The sequence below is a fragment of the Miscanthus floridulus genome, chromosome 9 (genome assembly GCF_019320115.1).
Source record: "Miscanthus floridulus cultivar M001 chromosome 9, ASM1932011v1, whole genome shotgun sequence".
Classification (NCBI taxonomy): domain Eukaryota; kingdom Viridiplantae; phylum Streptophyta; class Magnoliopsida; order Poales; family Poaceae; genus Miscanthus; species Miscanthus floridulus.
In genome coordinates this window covers 37,142,097-37,165,383 of record NC_089588.1, presented here as the reverse complement: position 1 = coordinate 37,165,383, position 23,287 = coordinate 37,142,097, and the positions used below count along the sequence as shown (strand labels likewise).

The following is a 23,287-nucleotide window of genomic DNA, read 5'->3' as shown; positions in this document are numbered from 1 at the left end:
GAAGAAAGGCCGAGGCAAAGCGAAAATGGAGCGCGACTGAGTGCAGGCGGGCGCTGGCGTGATGAAGGCACGCCCAGGCGCGTCGTGGCCTACGCGGTCAGGGCATTGGCGACGCGCGGCCGTCGTCGCGGACACGCGGCGTTCGCGCTCTGGCGCCGGTCGGCCACCGATCAGCTTGATTCAGTTCGCCAGTCACGATACGCCGAGCCTGACAACGAGTTTTGACACTCCTCTTACTGCTAATCCGTAGCTCCTAAGCGAAAATGATCTACATGATTTTTGTAGCCCAAAGTACCAGCTACAACTTTGGTTCAAGTACCTCGTTCTAATTTGCAACAGAGACGGAGTAATATCGTGCTCAACATCGGCTGTCAGTCGGTCAGTCAATCAACCACTTAGAAATTTTTGTTAAGTCATGAAATGCTAATTTTCCTGATTTTTGTGGGACCTATTCAAGCATGTTAGAAGCTAAATCAGTCCATGACCCAAAAATAAAAGTTGTTCCTTATATCAAACACTACAACTTTGCTTTAGTGAACTCCTCCATGCAAGGTCTCTAACGCCTAGTTCAACTTTAGTCAAACATGTCACTTTGAAATCATGATACATACTCAAACCATGGCTAAATGACCAAACTAGCCCTAGCACTAAATACCAAAGTTGTTCCTAATGATATCCTAAGCATGTTTGAGCAATTTGCAAGGCCATTCAAGCATTTCATGTAGTAGTCACTCATAGAGCTATTGAAAGTAATCACATGAAATATGCCTTAAAGACTTGACCATGAAAAATGACATTCATGATCCATGTTCCATTTGTGAACCTAAGCATTGCCAAATATTTTTGGTGACTCAAATCTACCAAGTACATGTTTACATTCATGATCAATTGCCTAAGTACAAAGAAACATGCAATAACAAGCAACGTTGCATATGTTTCAATTCAATGTCTCATTTGTAAATGCTTGTTTATGAATGCGTGATGATCATGCTCATGTTATGCAAGTCAAGTTATGCAAGGCTAACACCCGAGGTGTTACAGCCCCTCCCCCTTATAAAAATCTCATCCCGAGATTTGCAAGACCTACCATTCTTGGAAAAAGGCGGGATAAACTTCTCGCAGATAATCTTCTCTTTCCCACGTAGCATCTTGTTCACTATGATTGTTCCACACCACCTTATAAAACTTAATAATCTTACTCCTTGTTACTCTCTCCATCTCTTCTAATACTCTAATTGGCTTTTCTTCATAGGTCAAATCCGATTGAAGCTGCACGTTGGTGGGTGCAATAGCTTCTTCCGGTACTCGAAGACATTTCTTTAGCTGAGAAACATGGAACACATCAAAGATTGCACTCATCTCTGGTGGTAGTTGTAGCTTATACGCAACATTTCCTTTTCGTTCCAAAATTTTGTATGGCCCTACATATCTTGGTGAAAGCTTCTTTTTCATCCCAAATCTTCACACCTTTCATGGGTGATACTCTCAAGTATACATAGTCACCCATTTTAAAAGTTAGTGGTCTTCTTCTTTTGTCGGCATAACTCTTCTGTCTTGATTGAGCTGCCTTCATGTGTTGTTGGATGATACGTACTTGTTCTTCGGCTTCATTGACAAAATCAATACCAAAGTATCTCCTTTCACCGGGCTCAATCCAATTCAATGGAGTTCTGCACTTTCTGCCATACAAGGCTTCAAATGGAGCCATTTTGATACTCGCTTGATAACTATTGTTATAGGAGAATTCAGCTAAAGGTAACCATTTCTCCCATGAACCTTTTGAAGATATAACACAAGCTCTAAGTAAATCTTCTAGGATTTGGTTCACTCGCTCTGTCTATCCTGAAGTTTGCGGATGATAAGCTGAACTTCTGATTAGCTTGGTTCCCAAGGCCTGGTGTAAGTGCTCCCAGAAACGAGCTATGAACTGTGGTCCTCTATCTGAGATTATGGTCCTGGGTACTCCATGCAATCTCACGATCTAGGAAACATATATCTTAGCGTATTTCCCAACTATATACCGTGTGTTCACGGGTATAAAGTGTGCTGACTTGGTAAGACGATCAACAATGACCCAGATTGAATCATGACCTTGTGGCGTTGTTGGAAGGCCTATAATAAAGTCCATACTGATCTCCTCCCATTTCCATCCTGGAATAGGCAGTGGCTGAAGTAATCCAGCGGTTTTCATATGGACGGCTTTCACTCTACTGCAGTTATCACACCTAGCAACATAGGCTGCGATCTCTTTCTTCATCTTAGTCCACCAAAAACGGGTTCTTAAATCTTGATACATTTTACTACTACCCGGATGGATAGACAATTTGGACGAGTGAGCTTCTTCTAAAATTTGATTCCTTAGCTCACGGTCTTTTGGCACCACTAGTCGGTCCTCAAACCATAATACACCTCTTTCGTCCAATCTAAAATGTTTGGTTTCTTACTCTTGCATTTTTCTCTTAATGTGACTTATTCCTACATCTGTCTGTTGTAGCTCTATGATTTTGCCCTCAAGCGAACAACTGATTGTGATATTGTGTAGTACAGCAGGATGTAGCAAGTTGAATCCATCTTCCAATAGTGCTTCCACAGTGTTGCAATGGGACTTCCGACTAAGTGCATCAGCTACTACATTTGCTTTACCCGGATGGTAATGCACTTCCAAATTGTAATCCTTAATCAATTCCAACCATCTACGTTGTCTCATGTTTAGTTCTGGCTGGGTAAAGATATACTTGAGGCTTTTGTGGTCAGTATAGATATGACATACATTGCCCAACAAGTAATGTCTCCATATCTTTAATGCATGGACAACGGCTGCAAGTTCCAAATCATGTGTAGGGTAGTTGACTTCATGTTTTCTCAATTGCCGAGAGGCATATGCAATTACTCTCCCTTCTTGCATAAGCACATATCCCAAACCTATTCCTGATGCATCACAAAATACATCAAAAGGCTTTTCAATGTCTGGTTGTGCTAGCACAGGTGCGGTAGTCAACAAAGTTCTAAGGGTGTGAAAAGCTATTTCACATTCTGGTGTCCATTTGTATTTCTCATCTTTCTGAAGTAGTCTGGTCATAGGCTTAGCTATCTTTGAGAAATCTGGAATAAATCGATGATAGTATCCTGCTAACCTAAGAAAACTCCGAACTTCATGAACCAAAGTTGGGGCTTTCCAATCCATGACCTCTTGTACTTTGGATGGGTCTACTGAGATTCCATCTCTTGATAAAATGTGACCTAAGAAAGGTACTTTGCTCATCCAAAATTCACATTTGCTAAACTTGGCATATAGCTTATGCTCCCTCAGTCTGGATAGGACAATCCTCAGATGCTCTTCATGATCTGACTCATTTTCTGAATAAATCAATATGTCATCGATAAACACGACCACGAACTTATCAAGTTCGGGCATGAATACCGAGTTCATCAGGTACATGAAATAGGCTAGAGCATTTGTTAGTCCGAAAGACATAACCAAATACTCGTATAAGCCGTACCTAGTAGAGAAAGCAGTTTTAGGTATATCCTCCGGTCTGATCTTTATCTGATGGTAACCTGATCTCAAGTCAATTTTGGAGAATACCTTTGCCTTCGCTAGCTAATCGAACAAGATGTCGATGCGGGGCAACGGATACTTGTTCTTGATGGTCACAGCATTGAGTGGTCTGTAATCTACACACATCCTCAGTGACTTATCCTTCTTTTTCACAAACAATGCTGGACATCCCCATGGAGATGAGCTAGGTTGGATAAGACCTTTGTCCAATAGATCTTGCAATTGAACCTTAAGTTCTGCTAACTCATTGGGTGGCATTCTATAGGGCCTTCTGGATATGGGTGCGGTACCTGGCACTAATTCAATCTTAAATTCCACGTCTCTATCTGGTGGTAGACCTGGTAATTCCTCTGGAAATACATCCGGAAACTCACAAACCACGGGAATATCACATATGGTGGTGGCTTGGATAGCACAGGCTAAATGTTGGGGTTCGAATTCACGGGAGAGTGGAACTAGAAAAGCATTCCCTCCCGTGGGTTCTCTCAACATAATGGTACGGGTGCTAGTGTCAATAAGAACACCATGATCCTTCATCCAATTCATGCCTAAGATTACACTTATCGACAACCCCAGCAATATTATCAAATATGTTGTGTACTCCCTCCCTTGTATCAAGATGAGTACATTTTTTACTATCTTTTTGGTAGTAACAGTTCCCCTTGCTAAACTTATGTTAAAACCCCCTTTACTTACTTCTATAATTTCTTGATCATGTCTAGATGCAAATGCTTGACTCATAAATGAATGAGAAGCTCCCGAATCAAATAAAACAACAGCGGGATGCTTGTTGACAAGAAACATACCAGCCATGACAACTTCTCCGGCGGGCACTTCCTCCATAGCGGTATAATGCACTTGTCCCTGACGTGCCTTGGCATTCACCTGCCTCTGATTGTTCTGATTTGGGTTGCTATTCCTCTTGGGGCGGGGGCATTCCTTGGACCAATGACCTAGTTGGTTGTAGTTGAAACATGGTTGATTACTTCTGAATCCGATGGAGCTGTCCTGATTACCATTTCCTTTTGGTAAGGCAATAGTGAATGCCTTATGGAATGGTTTCTGTGGCCTATTATTCTGAGCTTTTGGTGGTGGAGGCCTAAACTTGGGTGCAGGTGGACGGAATTGTGTCCTAGCTGTGACAGGCGCTTTCGACTGGAAAGATCCGGATGCACCGGCCTCATATGCCCTCTTGCAACCTTTAGCAACTACATGCATGTTGTTGTGGTTTTCTTGGGTCAAGGCATCACTAATAAACTCATTGTATGTGGCACATCGAGAATTTGCCATAGTCTTCATTAATTTGGTACCCAAACCTCGCTTGAAACTCTCAATCTTTTTCTCTTCAGTATCCATGAAACTTGGAGCATATCTTGACAAGTTGTTGAATGCGTGCATATATTCTGTGAGTGACTTTGTTCCCTAAGTGAGCCTCATAAATTCTGCTGCTTTCATGCGCATCAGGCCCGGGGGAATATGGTGTCCCCTAAAAGCCAGCTTGAATTGATCCCAGGTCACTCTCGCATTAGCAGGCAGAGACGACAGGAAGTGCGTCCACCAGATTCCTGCTGGTCCTTGCAGCTGATGAGAAGCATATTCAGCTTTCAGGTGCTTTGTGACCCTTAGCAGACAAAATTTCTGCTCGATGGTATTCAGCCACTCATCGGTCTGTAGTAGTTCCTCAGCCACCTTGAAGATCGGAGGCTTCGTGTCCAGAAACTCCTTGAATGAACTGTGCTGATTTGGTTCAGCCCCTGGTTGCTGTGGGTGGCCACGAGCAGTGTTTTGCACGATAAGGCGCAAAGCTTCTTCCATTGTCCTCTAGCTACCCAGGAACTGGGTAAAGAATTCCTGAGCAGACGGCGGCGGTGGGGGTGGCAAGTCATCCTGGTTGCCATCCTGGCTGCTACTAGCTCCTGCACGGGTGCGCGTCATCTGCGAAGTTGCAACAATAAGCGATTATTGTTTGATGCCAAGAGATTGCAGATGAATTAGGTACTCATGCCAAACTAAAATTACTGGAGAAAGTTCTCAAAAGCACAATAAAACAGAGGCATAACAATTCATTCTCGCAACATGACATCACCAATTTGACCACTTATTGTGCTCATGACGCATGCAAATTTAAATCGTGATTACCGACAAAGGACTAGAATTGCACTGATGTTCATCCAAACGTGCAATTAATCAACATTACATGATAGTCTAGTTACTAATGCCAACTTCAAACTACAGGTCCATTACATGAATAAAGGTGATACATTAGTCCTTCCACTAAGTGCTAAGCGATCTAATCCTCCTCATGATCACTATTGAGGTCAGATGCAGAATCATTTCCTTCCTCAGGTTCTACTTCTTCTTTAGGCTCCACTTCTTCTTCTCCTTCCTCGTACCCTTCTAGATCCATTTCTGTGGCTCCAGGTGGGACATAAGGGTGGAGCTGATTGTTCAGTAGATGAACCTCTTCATGCAGATTATCGTTGTATTCTTCCGCATTAGCCAGCTGCTGTCCCAGCTCAAACTGTCGAGCTCTTAGGACATCTTCCCTGGACCAGGCTGCATTCCGCTGGTGAGTTAACCGAGTCATTTCTTCAGTGAGCCTTTCAATCTCGGCGTTGTGCTCCCTCTGAAGCTGACGTCGGTCCTTGCGGGCATTACCAAGAGCACCAGACACACGTCTGAGGCTACCTTCTACTCCATCTAACACTCTCATCACTGCGAACATGGCGCTCATGGCAGGGTTATCACTGTTCTGCCCTTCTGCTGCACCAATCTCCAAAGACCTTCCTCTTGCCTACTACCATGAGTCAGTGGAGGGGTTACCTCTTGGAAAGACTCCAACCAAAGCGGCTGCCAGCTCTTGAGGAAAACGATCCATGATATCCCTCAGGATCCCAAAGGCTGCCCTACCAGCTGCTTCTTCTGCAGTCCTGCCAGTTGACTCATAACACCAGCCTGTCCACTCAGAATCGTCACCTCAGGGACGAACAACGGCCTCCACAGTAACTAAGAGACCTTCTCCCAACCGCTCATTCGCCCAAAAGTAGCGGGGTTCCATTCCATCAGGATAACCTACATAGCTGAGCACTCTCCACAAGAGTGTAGGCATCCCAAACTCTCCAAGGAACGTGTGACGTTGACGGGTACGTGGAGCAAGCTGATGGCTAGGAGCTCTGCCTCCGGTGGACTTGCGAGCAGTCTGCTTGGTGCGTGCCATCTGCACCATTAATATGTACCCTTTGGTGAGACAATGCCTTAATGGATAAGAGTTACATAACCGAGTAAGAATTTTATAAGGGGAGGAACAATATAGTTATGTGAATGGTAATTTAACATGATGCATGCTCGTTCCGTACGCCCTCACAAACTTAGAAAAAATTTGTTTCTAACGGTAGACACGGTGGCATACATACGTTCTCTCATAAATGGCGTAACTAGTCGAGCTACACGTTTCGTTGTTAGTGTACCTACATAAAATTTCATTTCAGCCCTAAACCCATAATGAAATATGCAGAATGTAATTGTAAATACTTTCATATATGTATACCCACACATATACTTCCGTATCAATCTACCCGACAAGAATTTAAACCCATAATTAAATACGTACCATATACACATGCAAGCATGCATACATAGCCGTACCAAAGCTAACTCTTCCCGACCGCACGCTCACATCTTGCGGTCATATACTCATCTTACCTTGGCGTAGAGGCATTTGATCCATACATTACCACTGAATGGCATCCATACTATAGCACGCCGTATGGACGACGAAGTAAAAACCCCCATGTTAGTACTTAAATAGCCACCTAATAGTCCTTAATTTGGGCATAAGGAAAGTGATCATTGGCACACTTTAGATTTCAAATACCTATTAAATAACTATTAGTTGCCAGAGAAGGGTTTTTGGAAAACAAAAACTTTTGTTTTAAATACACTTGTGACAATTAACGTTGAATCTTGCTCTGATGCCAGCTGTCGCAAAACCGACCAATTTATAAGAATACAAGTACAATGGCAATCTACAAGCGGTCGCACTATCATACTTGAACCCATATAAACCCGGTAGTCCGTCGAGTACCACGATGGGTCTCGATAAATGATTTACAACAACCAAGATCGTACAGGATTCAACATACATGCCATATGTTACATAAAGTTCACAGATACTTTTCATCATCAGAGTACGAATAAAAGTTATTACAAACCGAGTTTGGTAAATAAAGCGGAAGCAAATAAGTTTGAAGATAAAGTTTCCAACATAGTTTGATACAGTGCCAAACCAGATCACGGTCCACAAAAGCAAAGATAGGAATTACTTAAAGAAGCCTACCCAAGGCTTACTCCTCATCCACAACAGGATAGAAGCAACTCTTGCAATACCCATGATACACAGTGCCATCTGCAACAATGGGAAAATAAACCCTGAGTACAAGAAGGTACTCAGCTAGACTTACCCGTCATGAACCAGAAATAAAATGACTCTAAGGATCATGCAAGGCTGTATAAGTGGACGTAACTTGACAACATTTTGCGTAAAGGCAATTTACCCGTTGTACAATTATGATTCCTTTATCAAGTTAATTATAACTATCCATTTCTATATTAGCAACTATCCTATGCCAAACATGTGGTATATCATTTAGAAGCATACAATAGTAACCATAGCAGGTATTGTAATTCCATATTCATCTGAACCATCATGTTTCATAATATAGTTGCTACGATGTTGGGACGAGCCAAGTTTCTCACTATCCGGGAGAGACGGCGATTCGAATCGATTTCAACCAGCTGGGAATTTATTCCTAACACAAACCCAGATCTACCAGCCACGATAGTCTTAGGTCACCTTTGGTACAACTCAAGTACACATTTCGCGGGTCCATACCGCGCCGCACAATCTGGAACACCAGATGCCAGGATGCTTAGGCCAAACCTGCCCTTGGGCTTAGTCTGATCGTTCCCCAGAAGGAGCGCACAACAGAACGGTTCCCGGCCTGAGTTGAATTACTTGGCTTTGCGGTCAGAACGAGTTATCCGGCCAGCTAAGTGAGAGGCATGCGTTCAATCTTGTCAGAAGTGCCAACAACGGTACGGTCCCTAATCGACATAGACGGGGATAAGTCCACACCCAAGACCTCCATGTCTTGTTGCTTCTCTATCAACTTCCCGTCTGGTCTCAATTTACTTTTACCTCATGGTTCTGTTCCACGATAGCAGATATAGCCAACCGTGCTCTCGTATCCACCTACATCTCGCAGGTGATAGGACATCACCCGACTTCTACCGGTCTAAGCATGGCTAAGCATATATATTCGATCCTGGACCTATATCGGTTAAAGGTGTAATATCTGGACAAGGAATGTACATGCATCAAGTGGTTTCATTCAACTCTTATAACCTAATGCATCAATCATAAATACGTAAGTAAACATTTGTAAATTACTGGGAGACTTATAATGCTCCGGGGCTTGCCTTGCAGAAAGGAAGTAGGGCGATGGTCAGGACACTCCGGAAGCTCTTCAGGGTTCTGCTCCATGCCTTCGGGAGCTGCGGCTTGCGGATCCTCCTGCGGGTTCCCTTTCTCTGCTTCTTCGAATTCCAGCAACGTGATCTCTTCCTCCGATCCTAGATGCATGAGTATGGTATAAGTATTACGAATGCATATATGTTAACAAGTGCATCACGTTGTTTGAGTAGGTGCATATCTCTTCTCGATTATTACTTAACTACTTCTACAATGCATCGACTATGCCACAAACAGTAGCTACTTGTTTCACTCATAACTGGAGTTCTACAAATCCAAAAACAGTGATCCTGGACTTTCTGGAAAGCTTATCAAATTCTCTACAACTTTGTTATTAACCATTTTTACAGTACACATCAGTTTCAACATGAAACTCATCACACTCTAGAATCAGTCTGGAAACTATTTAACATGCAATATAAAGTAATAATACTTCTACTTCAGGTAATCATTCAAAATTTGACAACATAGACTCTACCAACAGTTTAAGCATACTAATTACATTTAATATAATATAATGGTGGAGCCCAAACTATTTATTTAAATGCCTTTATTATTTTATTTAGATATCTAGGTTAAATAATAAACATATATCAGATGTACTTCATAAATTCCCAAAACTTTACAGTGCCTTACTAATGCTATCAAAGGACTACTATAAAAATTTCATGTCATTTTACTAAGTAGAACATTCTGTACAAAAATGATAAGGTAGCAAGGCTTGAAATAGCATAAATGGAAATTCCTATTGAAAAGTGTCAAGCAATAGATTTCCTATTTTTCCTAACATCCATATGGTACTAGGATTACCTCCAACAAATTTCATGAATTTTGGACTCATAAATAATTTATAAAAATTCATGCAAGGATTGACTATCCATAAAAGAAAAATCTATAACTATAAATCTACCCATGCACTGGTCCTCAAATTTTTACCCAAGCTCATATATGCTAATACTAGCGTACCACAAAAATTTCATAATTTTTGGAGCACAGGAACTCTAGATACAAAATAAACAAATTTGAATGCATTCAAAAGCACATTTCAAATCCCTATTTAAATCTCCAGAAATTTCTACTGTTGAAGCTAAGAACATATTTTTCCTAAATACTACACTTTCTAAGGAACACAACCATATTTATTTCATAAATTTTGGAGCTACCAAACTGAAGATATGAAAATCACAAAAGAAATCAAAAACTAGACTCAAATGAGTTAGCCTTCAAACACGGAGTCGCTGACTGGTGGGACCCGGTGGTCAGGGGACCCCACATGTCATTGACTCGGAGCAGAGCAGCGGTGCTGCTGGGCACTGCGCAGCTGCGGCTCGTCGACGGCGAGCTTCGCCGGCGGTAACATCTTCACTACACGACCTACGTGACCTAGCGAAGCGATTGAGCCACTTGGCCGGACTTATCGTCGACTCTAGAGCTGACGGCGGCGACCATGGCGGAACGGCAGGGCTGGACCACGGTGGTACGTCGGTGTGGGCTACGGTGGTTCAAATTAATGCGTGGACAAGCATCTAAGAACGCTGGGGGACCTAGCGCGCAAGCTAACGGAGCGGGAGGAGGAATGTGGCGGCATGGCCACGACGACGGGGCTCACGGCGGAACTCCGGCGAGCTTACACGCGCTGCGGTGGCTTACCGGGCTCTGTCAGCAGGCACGGGAAGAAGCAACGGGGTGCTGGGGAGATGGTGGAGCTATGGCGGTGGTGCTGGAGTGGCTAGGCGTGAGCTGTGCGTGGCTATGGCGACGGCGGAGCTGCGAGAGCTCGGCGGCTGCTGCTGCGAGGAAGAAAGGCCGAGGCAAAGCGAAAATGGAGCGTGGCTGAGTGCGGGCGGGCGCTGGCGTGATGAAGGCGCGCCCAGGCGCGTCGTGGCCTGCACGGTCAGGGCGTTGGCGACGCGTGGCCATCGCCGCGGACACGCGGCGTTCACGCTCTGGCGTCGATCGGCCACCGATCAGCTTGATTCAGTTCGTCAGTCGCGATACGCCGAGCCTAACGACGAGTTTTGACACTCCTGTAACTGCTAATTCGTAGCTCCTAAGCGAAAACGATCTACATGATTTTTGTAGCCCGAAGTACCAGCTACAACTTTGGTTCAAGTACCTCGTTCTAATTCGCAACAGAGACGGAGTAATATCGTGCTCAACATCGGCTGTCAGTCGGTCAGTCAATCAACCACTTAGAAATTTTTGTTAAGTCATGAAATGCTGATTTTCCTGATTTTTGTGGGACCTATTCAAGCATGTTAGAAGCTAAATCAGTCCATGACCCAAAAATAAAAGTTGTTCCTTATGTCAAACACTACAACTTTGCTTTAGTGAACTCCTCCATGTAAGGTCTCTAACACCTAATTCAACTTTAGTCAAACATGTCACTTTGAAATCATGATACATACTCAAACCATGGCTAAATGACCAAACTAGCCCTAGCACTAAATACCAAAGTTGTTCCTAATGATATCCTAAGCATGTTTGAGCAATTTGCAAGGCCATTCAAGCATTTCATGTAGTAGTCACTCATAGAGCTATTGAAAGTAATCACATGAAATATGCCTTAAAGACTTGATCATGAAAAATGGCATTCATGATCCATGTTCCATTTGTGAACCTAAGCACTGCCAAATATTTTTGGTGACTCAAATCTACCAAGTACATGTTTACATTCATGATCAGTTGCCTAAGTACAAAGAAACATGCAATAACAAGCAACGTTGCATATGTTTCAATTCAATGTCTCATTTGTAAATGTTTGTTTATGAATGCGTGATGATCTTGCTCATGTTATGCAAGTCAAGTTATGCAAGGCTAACACCCGAGGTGTTACATTGGTGGTCTCATTCTGCGAAGTCTTTTCCCAGTAGTGATTTTCTGGGTTACCCCTTGGCTGCCTTGCATTTTGAATATTAATACATTGCGATTGTAGGAGCAGCCTAGGTTTTCATTAGCTTCTTTAGTGTAGGTGCAGTTGATTCCGGTCTTAAGGCTGAACACGACGGATAGTACTCTATGGCTTGCCCTTTTCTGTCCATAATTAGGGGATTGAATTCAGCATCCTGCAAGGGAGTTCTGTTAGATAAGTTGACAGAAAGACTTTAGTAGATGATTTTTATGGAAGGAAAAGACTTAGCTAGTTACCTCACTGTCGGAAGCAAAATCTTCATCAGAGCTATGCAGCTAGGATGAACTAGCCTGTAGAAAAGGTGGGAATACCACTCTTGCCACCAGGAGTCAAACAGGTTGGAAGAGAAGGTGACCCTTGTCCAGTCATGCAAGCAAAAGGAGGAAAGATCCAATCCTAGTTGAAAGACTCTAGAAGCTTCCATTACTTCACTAATATCTTCTCTTGGCATCAGTGTATTCTTGAAGAAGAGTTGAGGAGGCAACTGACCAAGGCCGAATTAATGGGCCACGAAGCAAGGATTGTAGAATTCGTAAGTTGGAAGATTTTTTGGGAGAAAAAAACTAGTAGCCATTTTGCCACGGCCATGACGAAATTCAGCTGGTAGTACACAAGGCTTGATGATGCAACTAAAGATTACTGCAACTATTTCATCTGAACGGCCTGATTCAAATCAAAATTGGACTGGCAGAACTAGTTCATTATCTTCATCTTCATCATAAGACAGCCAAGTCAAGATGTTTGCATCAAATCCTCTATAGAATTTCTTGAAGAGACGGCCTACGTCAACAGCGGTGCAGCTTCACCATAGTTCATGCACTATCAAACTCTTCCTTCCTTCCCTTTGTAATCTTCAGCAAGGTTGGAAGAAGGAATGCTCATATTTCTAAGATCAGGTCTTACAATCCTGTGCATATACAGGTTCAACCATAATTGTATCAACCACCAAGGGACACTAATAGTATCCACTGGTTCATTCTTCAACAACTGGACAGCTGCTTGGTGCATAAGATGATAAGCAAATCCTAGCAGGTATTTTCCAAGGGGGATTTCATTGCCAGTTGCTAGACGCTCTGCTAAGTATTTATGATTAAAAGTTGGACCACAAGATGACCCATAGAAGATGAATCTTTCTAACCACATGTTCAAAAAAGCCACATGTTCTCTTTCGCTAACAGTCGATTCATTCCCAATGTGGTTCTAGATATAACTTGCCCATCCTGTGCAATCCGATATTTTGGCCAGTTTCTTTGACCCAACACCTAAGAATTCATATGGCTGCATTGGTCCTATTATTCTAAGGCCAGTCAACATATAAACATCGGCCAAAGTAATAGTCATCGGGCCATGACCAAAGACGAAGGCATTCAAGGTGTTGGACCAAAAGTAAGAAGCAGCAATTAGGAGCGAATCATTTCTCTCAATTCTAGACAATGAAAGTGTCAGGCATTGGCTTAAATCATAAACTTCCCAGTCTTCGCCATTTTTGTCTAACACTCTATGAAACCAATCTCTCCATCCCTTAGGCATTTTGGGCTAGTTTCTGAAAGGGGTTTTAGTGTTCCAAGAGGATAAATCTTCTACAGATTATTTGAAGGGGATTCGGTTGGTTTCTTGACTGATAAAATTAGATAGATCAGAGTCACCCATAGGCCCAAGATAATAGACATTGGGAGCAACAGCCGATGGAATCAAAATCTCATTCCTCATCTCCTAGAAACCAGATAAAATAGATTTGAGAAGAAATGAAACGTAGGATAACAGCTGATACTTGGAAGACGGGAAACTTGAAAGCATACCTTGGGGACGTGGTCGCTGGTTGCCATTGCAGCCAGGATGGATCCGAATCTGAGGAAGGTTACTTGAATAACAGCTTGACAGAGCAGAGGATTTGCTAGGGTTAAGGCCTTGGCGATGGTGGCTTTGGTTGTTGAGGCTTGCTCAAGAAAGAAGAGGAAAGAAATGGGTCGAGTAAGTTGTAAATGATACTGTTGAGGTATTATACAAAATTCAGACCGAGAAATTAGGAGTCATGCTTATATTTAGGAATGAATGGTTGCGACACGGTGAGCAGGTAAATAGAAATTTTGGAATAAAATCATTTTTATCCCAAAATTGGGGGGGCATGTGTTTACACCAAAAATTAGAAAGAGAAGAATGCGGGAACTCAAAGCTTCCAAGATTGTATCATCAAGGGATTGATCAGATGTGAATCGATATCAGCTGGTCTTGATGCGGTATCAAAAATTGGCTATTTCATAGATGACATCAACAGATTACGTACAGATGGCGTCAGGAGAGGAAAACATGTCGGACTCTACAAAAAGGAAAAGATTAGAGTCCAAGTTATCTTAAGTCAGGAATGTTTTCTCTTATACCAAAGATTGTAATGAGTCATACTCGAGTAGGATTCATGTGTAGGTTCCGGGTATAAATATTGGACCCCTGCTATTGTAAGAAAGGAATCCAATCAATCAATACCAATTACTTTTTTTTGGCTTCATGCCAAACCTTAGGAGTAGGAGTACTGTAGATCTCGGCGATTTCTTCAATAAGCAGGGCTGCATCGATCTGGTCGACCTCCGGCTTGTCTGTAAGTACCGTCACGGCTTATACGTTTGTTTGTAAGGCTGCATTGGTTCGGCCGACCTCTTATGAGCTCTAGTATAAATTAGTTATCGATCATTATCTAGTTCAAGTATTGCTGCATCGGTTAAGTTCGACCTCCACTCCGTGGCATATCCCTTTCACCGGATTCATTGGCTCTACACCACGTATTGATCAAATCTAATTTAGCCATTAATGTATCTTTGACGCATACATGTTAGTAGCTTAAGGGAAAGGATCATTAAAACTGGACGCATTGTATTTGTTTCCATAAAATCAATCATGACCCACGAGCATCACAGCCCTTAACAGTCGATTTCTTCTCGTATCGACTATTTAGTCGATTTTTTTGTCTGGCTGCTCCTGAAGCGGCACACTTAGAACTGTCTGTGCAAAACTAGCATGTTCCACCCTAAATTACTGATAAACTTTCTCTCCTTGTCAATTGCAGGTCAAATGGACTGGCACGCCCTTAGGAATTCACAGGATCGACTGGTCCTGCGTTGAAGCCAGACAGATCTCTAGATCGTTCTGGCTTGCTGCGTGTCCATTCGGCACGGCTACCATGTTTTCGCGCCGACAAAAACTTGACATACTCGCATAGGAAACTACATCCTTAAATAGGTCTTTTGCTCTACCCTTGTATTCTAGTACCACATAGCAAACGCCAAGCATAGGGTGGGAATCAGTGGCTAGTACAAATCGTACTGAAAGATATTTGGTAGATTTGTATATCATCTACAACAACGACAACGGAGGATTGAAGGATTAGTCGGTATAAAATAAACCTTGCTATTTGTATTGTATAAAATAGGTATTTGATGTATGACTTGTGATATCGACTGTTATTTGATAATGTGATGGAATGATCATCTGAGACTATCATGTTATGTTTCAAATCTGTGGATTTTCCCTTCATGGAAAATTGAGATCATTTCACACTGTCCAATCATTAACCGAGATGGCCACAAAATTCAAGTGTCTCCTAAAATATCTGTGGATTTACGGAGGCGCACATTTTATTTATGGAGACGTTTAAAAACTATACGCCTCCAAAAATAGACTTACGGAGATAGTCAAAAAAATACTCGTGTCCTCAAATAGATTTACGGAGGTGGGCCTCTCATAAGAGGTCCACCTCAAAAATAGAGGCTATTTTAGTTTGTTAACCGTGGTCAAGTCCACTCTGTTCAGCGTGACCCATCTCGGTCCGGTAACGCCTTTGTTGTATCTAAGATGAGAAACCCTAGCTCATTAATTCTCATCCCACCCAGCAGAGTCAGCCGCACCCAAGCCCAACTCTCTTCATCCCTCTCTCTACTAGATCTCCCTACCGGTGCCATACTTCTCTCTCCTGACAACGACGGTGCGAGGGCGGTCCACGGCTCCCGATGGCAGAGAGCCGCTCGCGCCCCACCACGGGGTGCCGCTTGTGCCCTGGCGGTGGTGGCTGGTCGCACCTTGGCAACGGTGGCCGCTGGCGCCCCAGCAACGAGGGTGTCTTCCGACCACGACACGGTGGCGGCGGCGAGCGGATCCAGCGGCCGTGGCTCGGATCCAGCATGGAGCGCCCAGAACTGACGAGCGGAGTCTCGGATCTATCGGTCATGGCTCGAATCCAGCGAGGAGCGCCCAGATCTGGCAAACCGGGGTCTCAGATCCGGCGGGAAGTGCCCAGATCTGACGAGCACGGTGGCAGTATGTTGATGGGCTCGTGAACAGGTTTTTTTTCCTTTTTGTTTTTTTAATTCATTTTTGGAGGTTGGCCACCTCCGAAAATAGCTATTAATGCAGGCTTTTAGTTCGAGGCAGACCACTTGCCCACCTGCGATGAGCAAAAACGACCGCCAGGGATACTCTATCTGTAGTAGTATTGGAACAAAATTGAAGTGATGAACAATAATTTAGAATACAAGAAGTATGCTGTAGCAAAACCAAAAAAAATAAAAGAAAACAAAAGAAAGCCACCAGCATGCATAGTGCACGTTCATGCACTCAAGAAAACCTAGCTAAAGAAGGAAAATTCAAAATTACGGTGAGACTCCTACCAATTGGAGTGACTATTCTTAGAGCCTATTTGGTAGGGCTCCTCTCTGACTCTGGTTACTTTTCCTACCAAACATTTTATAGGAGGAGCCATTTTTATGCCCTGTTTAGCAAGGGTTCACACCTGTGAGACCATTTTTTGGCTTCGACTTCATGAATGGCGCTTTCATTAGTGGAGCTAAAGCTGTTTTGGCACCCTGTTTGGCAAAACAGCTCCTTACAGCGGACAAAACGAATGAAATTACCAAAATGTCCTTTTTCCTTATCTCTAGCTTCTTACCCTCCCTGCGACAAGCTTGCTCCAAATGCCTCTCTGCCCCGTACTGCGCCCTCTCTACCCCAGCCTACACACCTTGGGGGCCGCGTGCCTCTCCGCTGGGCCTGCACACCCTAGCAGTCAAGCGCCTCCCACTGCACCCACTCTACCCGGCGGCTGAGCACCCCACCGGCCTACAAGCCCCGACGACAAGCGCCTCACCGGCCTGCAAGCCCCGGCGGTCGAGCGCCTCTCCCTGCGCCCTCTCCGCCCGAGCAGTCGAGCCCCCCACCGGCCTGCATGTCCCGACGACCGAGCGCCTCTTCAAAACCAGCAGCCGAGCGCCCCACTACCCTACACACCCCAGCTGCCAAGAGCCTCTCTCTACGCCCTCTCTGCCTCAGCAGCCGAGCACCCCGCCGGCCTACGTGCCTGATGGCCAAGTGCCCTCTTTGCTAGTGGCCGATGGTGTCTCCCTAGGCGGCTGAGTGTCTGCGAGATGGGGGCAATCTGGGCTTTCATCGCCCTTGGGTTCCACATAGGCAAGGTGGAGCCGGGTAAAGCCACTATTTTTTGCTCCACCCCTCATCCATCCTTTATCTTAGCATGTTTTTAGGGACTTCACCAAGGGAGCCATTTCATATTATCCCGTTTGGCAAAAAACGGCTCCAAACAGCTCCTAGAGCCGATCGAGAAGCCCTACTAACGAGATCCTAACATATGGGTATGTTAATCCTTGGAATCAAGGGTTCCCGACCAACAGATCCCCCCCCCCCCGACCGATCCCTCCAGGATTGCCCGAGGGCTCAGGGGCTATACACATTGGGTACACTCGCACACACTCTTAGACCAAGGATCTGGCCGAGCCTGAGCAAGCTCGCCGCCTCAGCTCGACGCTCGGGGGCTCTCCCGAGCTCAGGGCTCCCGATTGATAGGGGCCTAGACCCGATCCTTAGCCACCTCCCAGCCTTGGGCACCAACCAAGGCTCGGGGACTCCCCAGCACTGCCCCTTGGGCGTGGCTCTGCCAACTGCTCCCCGGCAGGGTCACGTACGGGACGTGACACAAGAAGACAAGTCCCTCCGTGGCCTCCAGTGGCTCGGGGCCTTCTGGGCCCATGCATCAGCCCCTCGAGCCGGCCTCCTTCGCCACCAAGAAGTCTCCAGAAGGCACACCTGTGGGATTCCAAGATGACATGGCCTGACACTCAACGTGTCAGGACAGAGCAGCCGGATGACGCCCAGAGCTTCTTTAACTCCACGACACCAACATGGTCCACAGAGCGCCGCTGCAAGACCATCTTGGACTCCGACGCATGTAGGCCATAGGCTCAACCCCCAAACTGCCATGTACCCGACCTATCTCGATATATAAGGGATATGTCAGATCCTAGAGGGGACAGGACGATCTGGGACAGATCATTTCGTTCCTCACCGATCTGCTCAATGCTCGGCACCAAGAGCAAAGCAACCCAGAGAGGGGCACCGAGAGGTCCTCTACCACACCCGTTGTCTTCCTCCTCTCCAATGAGGGGAAGGCTCCACCGGCGACGAGGCAACCTTAGGATTAACACCGAGCTATCCCCATATCAAATCCCTCTCTTTCTCATGTACACTCTGTTGTAACCCCTGATTTTGGGTGCTCTTGAGTATAAGGATCGTCGGCTGCTGGACGTAGGGCATCGATCGGCTCGAACCAGGATAAACCGTTGCATCCCCTCTATGATTCTTGTGTTCATGAGTTCACCCGAGCCACCGGAGACACGTACTCTAACACCACCTCGAACAACAATGTTTGTCATGGTTTCGATCCCGCGACACCTGCCAAACAGGGCCTTAGTGAAAAAAAGAAGCTATCGTGGCTTCTCCTAAGGAGGAGCCCTATCAAACAGCCGCCCTTATACACATATATCTAGAACTATCATTGCACACTTCCCTGTGTTCTCACCTCCCAATCACACCTCGTGCGTTGTTTGTTTTTTGTTTCTTAATTCTTTTGTACAGGAGTGCTTCCATAAACAACTGCAACTATATACTCAGATATGTCTACTTCTGAATTAGAACATCTCCAGTAGGGACAATAAACAGTGCCCTACTTTATTTTTTGGTGCCAGAGAAAAACAAAAATTAATCCAACGGGCCCCAACTTAAGTCCCTACTTTATGGAAGCCACTAAATCTCCCCCTCAACCCCATCTCTCAATGATGCGTGGGGAGCTCCCTATATCTTTCCTTAGAATTTTTTGCCACACAACAACACACTCCCACGTCTTTTTTTCATTGCAGCTCCCTGGTGAAGCCCCTTGGCTTAGCATGGCTCGCTGATAACCTCTCCTCTCCTTCCAGCAAGGCAATCCCACCGCGGCTCCCATCCTCCTCTCTTGCGCCCCATATCTCAGTAGATTGAAACAACTCCCCCCTTCTCTCCCACGCCCCCATAGCTCAGTAGATTGTAACGGCTCCTCTCTCTTCATAATAGTCAGCGCTGCAACGACAATGGTACATCAGATAAAATGTCCATGTACCTGATATGGACCTGTGATGCACCACATAACAAGTTTAGGATGCGATTGGTAGGTTGGATCTTTGCTGGCTAGGCTGATTCCATGCAACTTCCGTTCGTTTAGTTGCTTGAACTCGCGCTCGGGCCAGCCTCCGGTGATGCAATCGTGCACCTCGAACCAGGCTCGTTGGAAAAGCAGGAGCTTTTGATTTCTCCCAAGCCAGTTCCAACATGTGCAATCATAATGAGCGTACCAGTCATCACGCATGCAAGAAATGTACTGCATACACGCTACCAAACAATTTCTCTACCATGCGGATACAAACAACCGAAAGCCAGGGCCTGCACGCCTGCAGGATAAAGGCCAGACTAAGGATTCGAGTAACCAATCAGACCCTTAGTGGCCAGAAATATACAAAGTTTACAGGTGCAAGTGATACCCCTGACAAATTCAGGAGCTTCTCATGTATTTAATAACTCATCTAATTCTATAGATCTAATCGTAAGAAAAAAAATAGTAGTACAAACAAAATGGAAAATGAACTGCGTACGAGAAAATTATTTGTAAACAAAAAGAAGTCATGTGGGCCTACGGCAGTCCAACAACCTTCGCGATGCGTTTTCTGTTAACTTTGGCCCAAAAGGCCACTACCACGTGTGGGGATCAGCCTATCGCAGCAGGCCTTTGCCACGCTCGTATAAGAGGTATAATAAAAGGTTGTAAGCTGACTAAATACTGAGTCAGAGAATAGAGAAAAATGAGAGAGAAGAGAAGCGGGCTATAAGTTTACAACCAGCTTGGACGTCAGAAACAAGAAAATCTGTGAGAGAGACCAGTGGTCCATGTATTAATGATGAAGAGCTAACTATTATTTAAGCGGGCTAAAAGAAGCTATAAAGAATCTTACATCCAACAAATCGGTTATATTATTAGCCTTGCTCTAGGGCTGCGGGCCGGCCGCTGGGTAAAGTAATAATCATGAAGGCTGTTCTAGAATTTACGAACTCATGAGTATTTTGCACGGCCAGCACAAAAGGACAGGAGCAAAAATGTGCACGGCCCTAGGGAAGTCCTCGACGCGAGACCACGACAATACTACAGGCTGCCTTATCAGCAAGCCCTTGCGACGGCCCGGGCATGGCGGTACTGATATTCCTGCTTGGGATGTGTAATGTGTTTTATTTGCGTTGTTGGGCTTCATATTTTATTTTATACGGAGTAGATATAAAGCTAAGGGCGCCTCCACAGATGAGAGCCTTCTAGATTATTTTACCCGGGCCGTGTGTGTGTGCATATAAAATTTGACCGCCCGGTCTGGCCACTTTGCTTTCTATTCAAGCCATCTACAAAGGGATGCTGCACGCATAATGTTGCCCTAATCTTTCACAAACACTTTATAAACTATTCAACACTAACATAAAGCGTGCTGAACATAGTAAGGTATATACAAGCTAAACTAACCTACGTGAATTTTTTAACACTAACACAAAGCGTGCCCAACACGGTAAGATACAAACTAACCTAACCTATGTGGAAACAAATTACTCGATATTCGCATCTCACAAGACAATCTTGTATCGGTATAGGTTCGAGTAGACTATGGCTTCCTCAAGGAGGATTTGATTCTATGACGGCATAGACAAGGTCGTGGGTAGCAATAGTGCATTGGAATAAGATCTCTTCTAGCCTCTTTTATCTCGACGAATTTTTTTTTTTTTTTTTGCGAGACTATTTCGACGATGTTCAATCCATTACCTACAAATTAAAGAGCTAACGAGGGAAGGTTCTGAGATCTATTGGTTCGCTCTAGATCCTGGAGTTGGTGCATTAATTAGGGAAAGTAGTTGGTTGGCTTTTGATGTGGCAACTTTGACCTTTTTTTTTGTTGGTGTTGTGAGATCTGTTGGTTCACTTTGGATCATGGAGTTGGTGCCTTAATTAGTGAAAGTTGGCTAGCTTTTGATGCAGTGACTTTGACCTTTTTTTTTTTGTTGGTGCTGTGAAATCGGTTGGTTCACTCGATCCTGGAGTTAGTGCATTAAATAGAGGAAGTAGCTGGCCGGCTTTTGATGGGGTGACTGAGCCTGTTCGCTCGTCGTATACGATCGTGGATTATAAACTGAAATAGTATTTTTTCTCATACCAAACCAACCAGCAGTAAATAATCCACGATCGTTTATGCCGAAACGAACATGCCGTTTTTTATTGGTTGTACAGCAAGGTGTATAGTTTCTCTAACCATTATTTTGGCTGTGAAGATTTGCAAGCCTGCTTACGGTGATCCTCTAGCTGATGTTAGCTCATTACTAGCAGCGAGTGGTTAATACGAAATTTAAAGCCTCGTGTGGCGGGGACGTTAGCAGACTTCCTTTGTTTTCATTTTTTTTTTAGATTACGATCCTTCCTTAGTTTTCATGCCTTTTCAATGCAATCTTCAAACTCCGACAGGTGGCACAAACAACGGTTTGAAAGGCCTTTAGTGTACTTTTTTCTTTAGATGTCGTCTTGTACCTAGTATTGTGTTGTACTTCATCTATTCTAAATTATAAGATGTTGGTTTTCCTAGGTGCGTAGGTTTTACTATATATCTAGACATAATGTTTATCTAAGTACATATCAAAATCTATATACGTAGAAAAGTCAAAATGGTCTTATTGTTTAGAATGGGAGGAGTTTTAGCTACTATTTTCTTGATAATAAATATCAAATATTACACTTGTGCTGTTCTTTAACAACAAGGAAACATGGGCCGTTAAAATGACAACAAGGCCCAAAAATAAGATTGAGCTTATCAATACAGAGTATTGAGCTCTTTTCCATGTATTGAGTTCTTTCACCTCGAAATGTGCCGATAAATAACGAACTGGGGAATGGGAATTAATAATAGAAACAATCAAACTGGTTACAAATAAGGATGGTTTCTAACCACGCCTTAGCTAGGGTTTCCTAAACGCTCTCTGTAACCAATCCATCCTAGCAAAATCACATAACAAAGGCACACAAGAATATCAAACACAACAGGTTTTTCTTCTGCAATCGACTAAAGCCTCAGCTCAGCTGCATTGCGGGCTGTTGGCAAATGTGTCGATGGAGAAGGACTTGGATATGGGGCCGGCGGAGAAGCGGAGCTGGTCGCCGTCGCGGTCGACCTGGTCGACGCCGATCCACGAGAACAGCACCTTCACCTTCACTCCCTCCAGGCCGGTGATGGACAGCGGCTGGATGTGGCCGGCGATGCGGCTGCTGTACTGGACCTGCATGCTGCCAGCGCGGAAGCCGCAGTCCGCCGGGAGGTACACCTCGAAGGAGCCGTCGGCGTTGAGGACATACCCCGTCACGCCCTGCGGCAGGATGCCCTGCGTGAAGTTGTACCGCTCCAGCATCTGGTACGCCGTCGGCTGCGGCTGCGGCGTGGGAGCCGGCGGCGAGTCGTCGGCGACGGAGGCCCCGATGAGAGTGGCGACGAGAAGAAGTGTCACGAGGAGGCGGAGAAGCTGACGAGTGCCGGCCATGGTTGGTGGCTTTGGTGCTGCTGCTTGATTGTGATGTCTTGTGGCGATGTAAGCCGTCGTATATAAAGATGCCTTGTAGCCTTCTGGTTAGGTGAACATTTAGTCATCTATTAGCTGGGTATACGCTAATTTATATGTAGAATCATGCAATTTATAAGTTAACTAAATAAGCCAAAGTCCAGATCCACCTAACTTTTGCAATTTAATTAATTTATCTATAGTAAATTTAGCATTGAAAGAATATGACCAAGAGTGGGCTGGATTGAAACCACGTATATGGTAGATGATTTGTTTACCATCGTCCTAAAACACGAGTATTTTTTTTTCACCCAGATTTTTAGCTTTGCCGAAAAGACAGTAGGTG

At 44.5% G+C, this 23,287-nt stretch overlaps 1 protein-coding gene across 1 annotated transcript; it reads right to left on the bottom strand.

The window, feature by feature from the left end:
* Positions 1-22,227: 22,227 nt before the first annotated feature.
* On the bottom strand, positions 22,228-22,937 carry LOC136481749 (uncharacterized). Its single transcript, XM_066479056.1, has one exon. It carries the CDS (start codon positions 22,921-22,923, stop codon positions 22,465-22,467), a length of 459 nt encoding a protein of 152 aa, XP_066335153.1. The 5' UTR covers positions 22,924-22,937; the 3' UTR covers positions 22,228-22,464.
* Positions 22,938-23,287: the final 350 nt, after the last annotated feature.